The 13,927-nt window shown below is 42.3% G+C and overlaps 1 protein-coding gene across 1 annotated transcript in view; it reads left to right on the plus strand.

Annotated features, from left to right (window-relative positions):
* Window positions 1–5,534: 5,534 nt before the first annotated feature.
* The window catches only part of LOC119161583 (torsin-1A), a 29,201-nt gene continuing 20,808 nt past the window's right edge, over window positions 5,535–13,927 (plus strand). The window contains exons 1-2 of the mRNA XM_037414123.2: window positions 5,535–5,887; window positions 12,852–13,117. Coding sequence (XP_037270020.2) covers window positions 5,671–5,887; window positions 12,852–13,117 — 483 coding nt within the window. The 5' untranslated portion in view covers window positions 5,535–5,670. The remainder of the gene's footprint in view (window positions 5,888–12,851; window positions 13,118–13,927) is intronic.

Raw genomic sequence — 13,927 nt, forward strand, 5'->3', positions numbered from 1 at the left:
AAGGCGCTTGTTTCTGTCTTCCTTATCTGGAACACAGCTCAGCGCCAACCGGTAACTGTACAGGAACATGAAAAGCAAGATTAGATTACAGTCTCAATAAGGGTCTGTGGACCGCAAATGCATCGTCCGTTGTCATAAGAAGCAACACCGCATAACTGTCACTAACCTGCAAGGCATTCATTGAACGAATTCTTGAGCACAGTCGTTATCTTCTATGATGGCTTTTCAGCATATTTTTTACGGACGCTGCACATTTGGAGTACGTATACGCGCGCTCGTTCCGTGGTTTCTAGTTCAGACACATAGCTGGTTACAACCACCACCGGAGGGAAATCGCGTAGCTAACAATGCGGCACGAAGAATGGACGCTGTCGGACACATGCAGTACGCCACGGTTAGGTGCGAGGCCCATGAGAACGCGCACACCGCCGCTGGACCACCTGAACGGTGCCGCACCAACCAATAATAACAAAACGCCGCCATTGTGCCTAGTGAATATGGCCGCGCGTGACGTAATTTTCGCCACATTTTTTACGCCCTGGTGGTGGTGGTAGTGGTTAGAAGGAAAAGGAAAAAGGCACCTAATTTCTGTCTGCCTTCAGGCGACACGGCGCAGTGCCTTATAGGGGTGGGGGGAAGGAGGGATAAAAAGAAAAGAAAGAAAATAGACGAAGAAGAAGACAGGCAAGCGACGGAAAAAGAAGGAGATAGGAAAGTGGGGATCCGGTCGAAGCAGTCCAAGGGCGGGGCGCCACAAGGTGAGAGCTGCACGGCGTCAGGAGACCGCGGAGGGCGAACCAGTCAGCGGGAGCTACGCTGGCGTCGGAGATCGCGAGGGCACAACCGTCCAGCTTGAAATCCTGCGAGCGAATGTTTTTTACGCCCTGCGCAGCCCTGCGCCGGCTTGGCATGCCCTCTCCTTACCTTTCCTTCCTCCGTGCTGCCTAGTGTGCTGAGCGCGGGCTACCAGATGTCCCCGCAGCTGATGACTGCCGGCAGCGCCCGCATGGTGCGCTGCTGTGCGAGTGAGTGTAAGGTCCCTAGATGAAACAAGTTAAGTGAGTGCATTTGCGTTCAATCCTTGCGCTGCGCGAGTGCTGCGAAGCCTGCAGGAGGCCGAGCCGCGTGAGGCCAACTATTATTTTCCTGCATTTTCGGAGTGTTTTTTTACATAAATATTTATTGTATAAGAACTACTTGATTGCTTTCACAGTACTGGCACTTTGCAATACCAGATGGAGATCATGCCGTGGCATACATTTCGCCATCCACTACTGATCGCAAAAAAAAAAAAAAAAGACGCAGATCCCTCGTAACTTGGGAATCAATGCTATGCAAGGTGACTCTGTTGTAATTTTTTATTAAGTGAAACATTATGAAGTGGCGCTAAATATATGCAGCAAATTGGATAGTCAACACTGGAACCAGCATTGACGTTTCACGAACATTTGGCTCTTATTGCAAAGTATTTCGAAGACCCTAAGTTAAGGGGGTGATCGTGAGGGCACCCAGGCGTAGGCGATTTGATAGATAAACAGACAGACAGACGGATATGGCCGCTGGCGGCTTCACTTGCTTCCGTTGACGGCGGCCAGGACTGCCACTCCAGAGGTTTTGTAGAACCACGTTGACCATGCACCTTGACAGCAACAAGCTCGCCTAGAGATAAAATGTCATCGCGTGTGTTACTACGGCATAGGGAGACGTTTAATGAACAAGCAGGGTGAAAGCTTCCTCAGATTCCAGTTACCCGGATTCGGTGAGAAAATAAAGGCTCGTCTCGATCGTGTTACAGAGGTAAAAAAAAGTACCACTCTAAACAATATTTTTACTTGTTGCCGCTTCAATAAAGGTTAGAATAGAAACGTAATTTCAATTTCAAAACTGTTTCAACGGTACAGATTACTAATTAGTCAATTCGGCTGGACATGTGACTTCTTGAGCATAGCCTGGATAAACTACGGAGGCTTATGAAAAAGAGATGAACTTCTGTTTCCGCTACTTATCGATTGCGCACAAACTGTACGAGTCTGCAATGGATAACAGGCTTTAAGCTCTCCCATAGTAGAGTACCAATTGCTCTAAATCGTTAACAACTTTTTCTAAACACACAGGTTTTTCTTTTTAAAGAACGGCAGACTGTTGAGCCCAGTCACGCCTTATTAACCCCTCCCCACCTGGCTTTTCTTTTACTTTCCTTTTTTTTGGGGGGGGGGGGGGCAAAAGAGTTGCAAACCCACCCTTTACTATGTCTAAATAAGTTAGCCATAAGGTAGTGCATGAGTGTACTCTGCGGGGTGAACACTGTTAAAAGAAAGGGCATGCTTGCATGCTAAGCCATTATATACATGTTCGCCATTGTATAATGACACGCTCCAATATATTGTATCAGTATGAATCGCCAGTACCCATACGCTATTTTGTACCATGTCCACAATCACAATACATGTCTTGTTCATTTGAGCAACAATATACGGTCACAGCGCCCCTGTCAACATTCCTGTTAAGTTTATAAAAATTCAACTATGTGCAATGTTATGAGAAGTGTATGTGTACATTGACTACGTGTTATTCGTTGAATAAAAATTCCCTTTGTGCACCTACTTTTTTAGCGGGACGGCTCAGGGCTCTCCCATAGTTAAATACAAAGTACTCGAAATCGTTAGACATTTTTTTATACGAACACAGTCAGTAAAGAAAAATCGGCAGGCACGAGACAGGAGGTTACGCTAGAGATAATGAATAAATACTAATATCTGGGCGTATGGTAATTGGTCCCATTGCTTGTGTTTAGAACCTAAGGGAACACGAAATACACGTAGCGACTAAAGAGAACGGGAATGCAGCGGAGATGAAAAATAGGGCACTGTGGAATTTCAATGGGTATGATGTGGTGATCAAGAGGCATTTGGAAAGGTCTCATGGTTCCTGATCTGACTTTGGACAATGCGGTCTTGTGCATGAGATCAGAGGTTCAAGTAAGATTAGAAATTAAGCAACGAGCAATAAATAGGCTTGATTTAGGAGCTCACAGGAATACACCAAATCGGGGAGTAAAAGGTGATACGGGATGGACATCATTTGAGGGCAGGGAAGCTAGCAGCAAGATAAAATTTGAGAAACAATTGAGAGAAATGGGGGAGGAGGGTTGGGCTAGGAAGGTTTTCAGCTACTTGTACATGAAGAATGTCTATACAAAATGGAGGAAGCGAACTAGGAAATTGACTGTTAAATACTTAGGAAACAGCAGGTGGCCAAACCAAAAAGAACTATCGGTTAAAAAGAAGGTGAAGGAAACCGAGACCATATGTATACAAAATGGAGGAAGCGAACTAGGAAATTGACTAGTAAATACTTAGGAAACAGCAGGTGGCCAAACCAAAAAGAACTATCGGTTAAAAAGAAGGTGAAAGAAACCGAGACCATATGTGGAAAATTGGCATGATTAAGAAGTCCGCACTAGAGATCTATCAAACTTTTAAGCAGGAAATTACCAAGCAAAGGATATATGATAATACTCGTGGTAGTTCTCTACTGTTTGAGGCCAGGACGGGAGTATTGCGAACCAAGACATCATCATCATCATCATCAGCCTGACTACGTCCACTGCAGGACAAAGGCCTCTCCCATGTTCCGCCAGTTAACCCGGTCCTGTGCTTGCTGCTGCCAATTTATACCCGCAAATGCGAACCAAGACATATCGGGCCAAATACGAAGGGGTAGACACAGTATGCAGTGCGTGTGGAGAGGAAGAAGAAACTGCCGAACACTTGATAATGTTCTGTAAAGGGCTTCACCCTATAGTTCAGGATGATGGCGCAGAGTTTTTCAAAGCACTGGGGTTTAGGGACCGGGAGGGCAAAATAGACTTTAAGCGGGTAGACTTAACTAGAAGGAGGTTATCTGATTGGTGGCTAAAGTCAAGGCACGAGTGAAAATTAAACTCTTCACTGCAAAGTACGAATCCTCAAACTCACTTTTTAAGAAAAAAAAATAAATCTAGTTTTTGATTCATTAAGTATTGTGGCTTGGTGGCGCTAGCCACCGCCCGATCTAAAGGGTACAGCCACATCAATTTCTTCATCCATCCATTGAGTCAATCCCCTTTAAATTTGGGAATGGGTAGGATAGACAAACTAGGCTTAAAGAGTGTAACTTAGTGGCATTTTTTTTTGTGAGCGCGTAAAACCTTATGGGAATACTTGCAGTCGTTTCTTACATATTACACTAAAGTTGACAGCACCGTTAGCACAACGAACGCTAGCACAGACAGTAGTGTTCTGTGATTGCAAAGTGGTAGGTCTCTACATACGACTGATACGAGTCACATCTGTGAGAGAGGCTAATTGGAAGGGCTCGTTTCTTTTAGCAAAAACCAAGAAATAATTATTTAGGATTTTTTTATTATTAGTAAATAATTATTAGGAAATATTTAGGAAATAATTAGGAAAGTTAACCTTCCTAGTACAGTAACTCTACCATGTCTACTCTGCACAGTGATTACTATGTCGTGGCTTTAGTCTCTTTGCAACCGTGGCCTAACGCCAGGACATCTCTATGACTCTAATTAATATTTCGTACCATTTGAATTTTGTCCACTGCCGCGTGTTGACCATTCCATTGTTCAATCTGACCACTGGTTAATTGTCTTTTCAACGCATTATGTGATCTGCCCAGGCCCATTTCGTTCGCTAATTGTGAACGAGAACATCAGCAGCAGATGATCTCCAACAGCGGCAGTCTTTTCGCCTCGAAGCAGAGTTCGTCTATGTAGACGACAGTAGCTAGTGCGCCTCACTGCCATTGCATTTTCATCAAACATCTGTCATAGAGTAATATCTGTATTGTATAATCGTACATTCGCGAGGTTGTTTCACAGGGTCTGACAAATCAATTTAAAATAGCGATAAGCAGTGCTACTGAAATAAGCGGGCCATGGTAAAGAAGGAGAAACAATGGGACGTGCCCGCGTTGTGCACAATATACTTACACTATAGAGGCTAGAAAAGTTTTCTTCTAGCCTCTATACTTATACGGGACTAGCGCAGATCCCGTCCACAATTTTTGTCTTTCACTGTTATAGCGCCCTCAAACGACCTTTAGAATATGCAATAATTACTGAAACCAATTAATTAATGAAGGGATGGGGTATTTGATATTTCTGTATGCTGCCAGTTCACTTCTTTACATAGCGGTCCTACCTTATCTGAAGCTTGCTTTCTTCAATCATTCGCATACAACATTCAAATTCATCAAAGAGCAGCTCCGAACTAGATTCTCCGAAACACTTAAGCCGCTGCACCAACACAGAACACCTAAATAAACACAATGTACCAGCGTAGAATAGATTTGACCACAAATGAACAACACTCAAGAAGAGAGGACGGCTGACTGTACGGGCATGCAAATCTATTCCAGAATGAACCAACGCGCCAAACGAAGCGTTTTATCAAGTTACCAGCGCAGAACAAAGAGTTTGTCTTCCAGATGCAACGCGTTACTATCTTGCTTCCGTGGACAAGTGAAAAGTTTACAACTTGTTGGCAACGCTGCTCTGTTATCAAGTTTCGTTTTTCAACATGGCTGCTTCATAGTTTGCGGACAGCGTTTAAGGTTGAATAGATCGTCCATTTTACCGGCAGGCGAAATATTAAGGAAACGACAGTCGTAATGAGATTTTATAGCGAACCTGTTGCGTGCGTGTCACTTGTGTGTATATGGCTAAGTTTAGGGCGGTCATGCGAAGGTCTCGAACCCGTCACAGTGTCCACGGTAATTGCAGCAGGCGCTGCCTTAGGCGTTTCAGTTATGTATTCCGGGTGGAACGCCCTTAAGTGCAAAACTTCTGAATGCTGCGCAGCTCCTTGGGTGACTGACAACGTTAAGGGTACGACTGTTTGTGATCACTGTTTTTTGTTTTTTGTCCTGCGGTGTGAAATGTTACGCTCGGCCACGTTAATGAAGTTCCGGTAAGATGCTTGCATAGCTGGCACAGGATTATTGAGGTTCTATTTAAGGAATCTTGCTTCCTCGCACTGATGCTATTCATAGCTTAAGCGGTGTTGCACGTTAAATAATTTTGTAGATCCCCGAACTCTGTGAGTCACTTTTCTGTTGAATTCCGGAGTTATTCGTGTTAGCAGTTATCGAAGTTATTTTAGGTTTGTTTACTTAAGTGTTCGGTGAAGTGCAGGCGGAGTTTAAGTACTGTGCCATTGTTGCGTTTGTTTTTATGCTTTCGTAATTAATCGGCACTCAAGCACACATTATTGAACCCACTCAGAAAATGAAATATTTCAAAGGAACGAAAGCTTTTGAGTTGACGCTCATGTCATGACGCGGGTGGGTTGTAAGACAGGTGTGCTAGAAGTGTCAACAGCTTTGTTTCAATGTGGACCATCAGATTTGGAGATTTATTACAGTACAGTGCTTCGGTTAATATAATGATACCCATAAAGTATGTAATGCTTTGGTGCCAGTAATGTGTTCCCTTTAGAATACAGTGCAATTTATTTAACCTAATAATTATGTACAGCCGCCCAAACCTTTAGCTATTCGCCCCGAGATGGGGCTATAGGGAGCAGCACTGTCACCGTACTAGTGTGGATAGGAGGCCAACGACGCGCATGCCAATGCACGCAGTAGCGAGTTTTCTGAGCGCTGTGAGCCGATTGTCAGTGAATAAAATGCGTTGACTGCTGCCTACTCGTAACATATATGCCATTTATTGCTTAATGGATGCACGAAGCTCTGCAAACGTTCCTATTAGTTGTGACCGAAACGCAGTCTGCCATTTAAAGGGATGTTCGCGCTTGGCGACTGTGCTTTCGCAATGAGCAGCATGTCATGTTTCTTGTATTTTATTTTAGGTGTTGAGCTTGTGTCCCGTCTACTATGCACTGGTGTAGCATGACTGAATTCATTCTTCATGCACGCTAATTGTGAATACCAACCCTCCTCACCCCTCTAAAAAAAAAAATCCAATATTTTTGGGCAATGAACATGAAGATACAGCGATTACTCATCCGCATTTTCGTCTTAATCATGGAATAAACGTAGAGCAGTCAATAAGTTTATTCAGGAGAGCTACGTGACTTCCAGCGCTTGAGCGCGCTTGTTTTTACTCCCATAACGGCATAAAAAGGTAATAGCTCAGCCCGCAGCTTTCTTATATTGATTATCTGCATCATGGTAATGCAAAAATTCGAATATTCGAAGGAACAAAGTTTTTTTTTTTTTTTCAAGGGAATGTGTGTTCACTCCTTCCGATAGTCTAGCACTACGCCACAAAAACGCTCAGCCGTATAATGTAAAAAAAAATATGACGTTCTCCTTGAAATTATACGACTTATGTGAGGCACGCCGTCTGGATTAATTTTGACAACCTGCCTCGTTTAAGCGAACCCAAAGCTATGAACATGGGTGAGGCAATTGGGAAACTGCAGCTAAAAATTGTATTACAGCACTTCGTCTGGCTTTGAAATGTCGGTTTTCTGAATACAATTTTTGGTTGAAGTTTTCTAATTGCCTCATTTGTATCCCAACCAAGCAGACTTCTGCCAAATGTTCACCTTTGATAAGAACACAGGTGTGTCTGTATAAATATCGCCCTATGCTGAAATTGCGCACGGCAACTCAAGTTTAGTCAGCTCCATGTCATTCAATTGAAGTACCGAAGTGTCAGCATTTACTACACAGCAGTGTAATATGGGACTAGGACCGTACAATACAAGGCTATCTCAAGCGCAATTACAGCTCGTCGCATAACCGATGAGCAAAAACGCCACAATTTCTTTATAAGTAGACACGTAACAACAATGCAAAACTTCCATTTATCTCTGAGTTATTGCAACGCTGCATTCACACAATATTTATTATTCGTCATGTTTAAGACAACGCCAAGTGCACAAAGTGCACTTGGCAGCGTGCTTCAGCTAAAAAGCGGCACCTACACCCACATGTGGCGATGTGTTTCAGCTAAAAAGCTGCATCTACACATGATCCTGGCAAAGAGTGGCTACGACGACGATACACACCACTCTCGCCAAGTGCTCAATATCATCTTATTGCGGTACATATACAGGCGAATAAGGCCAAATGCTTCTGTAGACAGTGCTACAATAAACGCACAAGCATAAGTAGTTACTTTTGCGCTAACAGAGTGAGACAAACCGCCCTTTGAGCACGAGCATGACCTACGCGCACGTGCTAGCTTATGTGGACAGCAGATGATACTGAGACCAATCCACACTAGGTGCGCTTCAGCCAGTGGCCACCAGGATCTCGGGGTGAATTGTGCGCGAGCGCCGACTTTTTTGTACGTCAGCGCCATATGACGTTGCCAAGTTGCAAACAGAGCCAAATCGCAAACAAGGCGACGTTCTCACAAAGGAAAAGCCAAACAGATGATAGGCCAAGCTGAGAGCGCTTTGTGGCATGCGCTTACTCAAGCCCTGTTTGCAACTTGGCTCCGGCATACGGCGCCAACGTACAAAAGAGTCAACGCTCGCGCACGATAGCTAAAGCTTTGGGTGGCTGTACAAGTGCCACTTCAGGTATTGCAATAATGATAGCCATTCATAGTATGGTTAGCCATAGGATGAGCAGTCTCTACAACACCAGCTTATGCAGAGTTCAGCATGATTCTGAGGAATGCTGGGAAACTGCATGGATGATGTCTATTGATAACATCTTGAGATAGCCCATATTTGAGCATGTATTGTTACCAATGTTGCATAGATGACATCATCATCATCCTATTTTATGCCCCATGCAGAATGAAGGCCTCTCTTAATCATGTCCGCCCCACCCTGGTGGTCTAGTGGCTAAGGTACACGGCTGCTGACCTGCAGGTCACGGGATCAAATCCCGGCTGCGGCAACTGCATTTTCAATGGAGGCGAAAATGTTGTAGGCCCATATGCTCAGATTTGGGTGCACGTTAAAAGAACTCTAGGTTGTTGAAATTTGAGGAGCTCACCACTACGACATATCTCATAATCATATGGTGGTTTTGGGACATTAAACCCCGCATATCAATCAAATAATCCCTCAATAATCACCAATTGAATCAGCCTTTTATATGATTTCTACATTTTATGCTTGCCAAGTTCCTAATGTCATCAGCCCACTTAATCCCCTGCTATCCTTTGCTGCATTTCCCATCTCTTTGCGTTCATTCTGATGCCCAATGGAGGCAAAATATGAGAACACCTGTACTTAAGTCTAGGAGCTCATTAATAATATTTGGTTGTCAAATTTAATCAGCACTTTCTTTAAAGTGTATTTCATGATCATATGGGTATTTTAGAATGTAAAACCTAAGAGGTACATTAACCCCTGAAGTGCTTTGGACAAGCAAAGCTTGTTCTAGCGGAATAGGTACTCCCCTGTAGCGTTCAGGATGATAAGCACTTGTCTACAGCTTAGATTGCATGTCATCTACTAAATGGGAGCATTTACTCAATGATATTTTTCTCCTGTGACAGGAGTGTGATTTTTGCGTGAGAAGGTGGTGTGCTGTTGTGGAAACCCATGCATAGCTGGCCTGTCAATGCAAAAAAAGAAGCTTTTTATATTTGTCATCGTCTTTGAGTGATGATGATTCGGATACAGATGTTTATCTTGTGTCTGAAAGTGAAAACAGCAGTGAAGGCTAATGGAGCAGCTTTTCTGATGATGATGAAGACAGCTTGGAAGCGAACATCGCGAGTGCTCGCCAGTGATGTGTTAATCTGTGTTTTGAAATTTTCCACACTAGTCCAAGGGTGCTTAGCCTACACAAGTGAAGAAAGATTTAGTGTCTGCAGCTCTTTTCTTTATAAGTTTCTTTAGTTTTTATTAGCAGCAGCAGCTAGCCGGTTTTCCTAGTATTGTTCAGTATTAAACTTTGTTGTGCTGATTCGACTAAGTATGTGGTACAAATATTTTTTTAACGTTGACTAGCCGCCGCTTTTTAGTACAGTCAGATTTGAAATCAGCAATAAAAAATAGGCACTTTTGGTTCAGAAATCTTCAACAACAAAAAAATAATAAACAACTTAAGAGGTTAAATATGTCACCCAGAATGACCATCGGCTTTTTGCCCTCAAATTATGTCACCTGCCTAGGTGTATTTTTTTTTTGCTTAAAAGGTGGTGCCACTACATTTGTGGCTTGCACCGTTCCTTGCTTTCCTTGTGCTATCAAGGCACCCAGCGGTGAGGTTGCTAAATTCAAAAGCAATTTATGTGCCTTTTCACATCCTTGTTTGCATCTTATTTAGGAAGTACTTTCACTTCTTTGGAAAATAAATTGGGTAGTGTAGTTTGAGTGCCCTTTCAATAATTGTCGACACATTTGGTCGAAAAGGGCACTTACTCCCTCAACCCCTTTCCCCAAATCCAGACCAACACTTTCCTGCCATCCAAGCCCACATCACCTCGCCCCCTCTTCCTAGACAAAATCCTGCTGACATCCACGGTCCTTTGTTATAAATTTGCAAATTTGTAGTCTTTTTAATATCTACAAGGACCTTTAAAGTTGATATTGTGTATTGTTTTATGCTTTGATTTAGCTGCACCAGTGAAGGTTTTCTACTAGTTCCAGTGTTGTTTGTTTCTGAAACATATTCCAAGTTCTAGACTAGTTGCAGTGGTGTATGACTTACTGATTCCTTTTGAGGCATTGTAATTGGTGGATTGGTAATAGGTGAAATGAACCAGAATTCAATTTGCTTTTCTTTCACGGGTACATCAAAAATGATTTGCAAATGTTCTTATTCAACAGGTATTTATAACTGGAATGAAATCACAGTGGCCTCCTGTTCAAAGTTGGCGTTACTGAAATATATAGAGGGCATTTCCACAATGGCTGTGCCAGGGCTTAAAGTCAGGGTAGAACTCGGATGGGCCTGGCCCCTTCCTCCATTTTTTTTAGAAGAGGCTCAGCCTTCCTCTTAACAAGTCTAATGTAGCACTGGGACACCCATTCAACAAGTTCTCTTGCTGATTTTTTGGGGGGAGGGGGGGGGGGGGAAGTAGTGCCTTGTGCGGGTGTGGGATAATTATAACTCTCCAATTTTCCAAATAATAATAATATAATCATGATTATTTGGTTTATGGGGTGTAAGTGACTGTGGCAAAACAAAGTGCACTTACTATCTAAGGTGGCAACAATGCAATCATGGTCGTAAGTACATCTGACTGTGAGTGTTGTGGCAACAGTATGAGGCCATGATTTCTTCAGAATGTAAGAAACGGTTAATTGATGAGTGTCTCTTGTCACATCTCTAAAATCTAAGTGTTGGCGTGGTGTCGCAAACTATTGATCTGTGTGTCAGTCAGCCTAATGCGTTGGTGGTTAGCCATACAATGGCTGTGATGCTGACAGCTGTCTATCACTGATTCTTTTCTTTGTTGCACTGTTTTACTTTGCATTCAACAGAATAAGCTTAGTCACCTACTGCTGCTTTTCTTGCAGTATTCAAGGTTCTTTTGTCGCTTATAATTCTACCGTTTGATGCTCCTGACGAGATGATCATGGGGCTGCCTGGGATCATCTTGTCACAGCATTGAAGTTACCATGGCCGGCGTATGTTGTGCATTTTTTTGCTTGGTACAGTAGACTTTCAGTAAATGGAAATCTGTTAAACGTAACTGCTGTCTAAATGGAACAGCTGCCTCCAGCACGATTGGTTTTATACTTGTATTTATTCTGCACTCTTGTTCATCTCTCAGTAAATGGCACTCCAGTTAAATGAAACACATTTTCCTGCTCCTTTCAGGTTCCATTTAACGAGGGTCTTCTATATGTATGCTTTTGTATGTAAAGTAAATTGGTGGTATTTTATATAGCTTAAGTACAATAATTGAATGGTGAAGATAGTGCCACAATACTGGTTTAGTTTGATTGTTGGTTAATTAGTAATGTTGGTTAATTACTTATTGGTGCTCTTGGTCATGCCATCTTTTTGTACACCAATATAGCGTCCCACATTGGCATGCAATTTCGCTTATTGTATCACTGACACAATCTTACAATAATCACACGATACTGACTAATATATTGCGGTACATAGTAGTAACTGTTCTTGCAAATTTACCTGTGCACCTGTAGTCATTATGATGTGTGTTTTCAAGCATGCTGTTACCATGCACACAAAAGATTATTGTGCTGTCAGGTGCAGTACTCGTGTGTAATCATTCTAACCTTTTATTTACTGTACCAGTAAGTGATTGCTGAATGTCAACGTCTTTTTTAAATTAGGTGCAACTCCTAAAGCAGATGATTTGAAGCAAAATTTATTAATGTATACTAGACATCGTGAGAAAGCTTTTTGAAAAATGTATTGGCAGTATGTTTATTGTTTTTCTTGTTAAAAATGAACTTTTTGGGATTCCGCTATTTTTATGAATAATGAAAAAAAAGGGGGGGGGGGGGGCTGGTGCATAGTTAATTTGACATATGTAAGCCATAGTGTAATACTGACGCACCAGATTTGTCATTTACAAAACTATCTTACACATGTTTGTATGTTCTAGCTCTCTTGTTCTGTACTAAGTACCTGTTTGCTGTTTGTATCATCTCTCCCAAGACCTACTTTACTTTAGACAAGCTACTCTGTTGGAGGATTCGTGATACACATTGTTAAAGCCTCTTGTTAATTTGTTGTCTTGTTGATAGAAACCTTAGGGCTATATTTAATTGGAATTGGCCCCGAGTTTTGATTGAACTTCGTGATCTTCATATTTAGGACAGCTGCCTTATTGTAGTGTTTAGGAAAACTAAGATGCAGTTTTGTACGCATGTAAAGCGTAACGCTTGTTATCTTACAGCCATCACCTGATGTCGAATGCTTTTCTTTTGCTGCAGGTTTAGACAACATGCTCAAGTTTCGGTTGCATGGACAGCCACTAGTGCATCGTGCCATTGTGCGAGCTCTGAAGGACCACTTCCAAAACCCAGCACCAAAGAAAGCCCTGGTGCTGTCATTTCATGGCTGGACAGGTGGTGGTAAAAATTATGCCAGCTCCATGATTGCAGAGGCGCTTTACAAAGAGGGCATGAACAGCAAGTATGTCAGCCTCTATGTCTCCACAAAGCACTTTCCTCACCAGGATGAGGTACCCAAATACAGAGTGAGTACACCATCATGCACGACACTGTTGCTCACAATTTTATATTGAAGTTTGGTTACTAATGGAATATCTTTTTACAAAGGATATCCTATATAAAGCTTCAGTAGTTTGTCTTTTCTAAGCAATGGCAAGGGGTTGCCTCTAGAAATGCAAGTGGCTTAATTTATCAATTGCGAGTGCTCGGAGAAAGGCTAGTCTAGTTAGCTGAAGGTAAAGGGTTGCAGCGTATCTTCATGATATAGTCAGAAGCCATTGTTCTCTTTTTCCTTCTCATGTGCTTATTTCTTCTGACAGGGAAATATAGTAACTATATTATTTCTCCCTGGACAATTTTTATCGTTATTGACAATTTTGAATATATTTGTGCCAAAGATAAGTGAAATATATTATCTTTTTTAGAAACCCTGAGACAGTAAAAACACTGTGACAAAACAGAACATCTACGAAGCAAATAAAAATATACAAATACAACTGTAATATCTTCAAAATATACAACTGCAATAGAATGCAGAAATATCCTTAGTGGGTGAAACTAGGTGCACATTGACCTGTCTTAGTAGCTTTCCAGGTAAGGCCTGTTCGGTCTTACCTCGTAACCTTGCAGAGCTCAAATTCCATGGCAGGGAATTGAAGTACTGCTAAGCTCTTTGTTCCCGGCTGTGGTGGCTGCATATAATCTGGTGTGAGATGCGAGACTGCCTGTGTACTTGGAGTTAGGGGCACACTAAACAACCCCATGTAATAATTAATCCAGAGTCCCCCACTACACTTGGCCTTACAGTCATAATGTGGTTTTGACCTATAAAACTC

This window comes from Rhipicephalus microplus, chromosome X (genome assembly GCF_043290135.1).
Source record: "Rhipicephalus microplus isolate Deutch F79 chromosome X, USDA_Rmic, whole genome shotgun sequence".
NCBI lineage: Eukaryota > Metazoa > Arthropoda > Arachnida > Ixodida > Ixodidae > Rhipicephalus > Rhipicephalus microplus.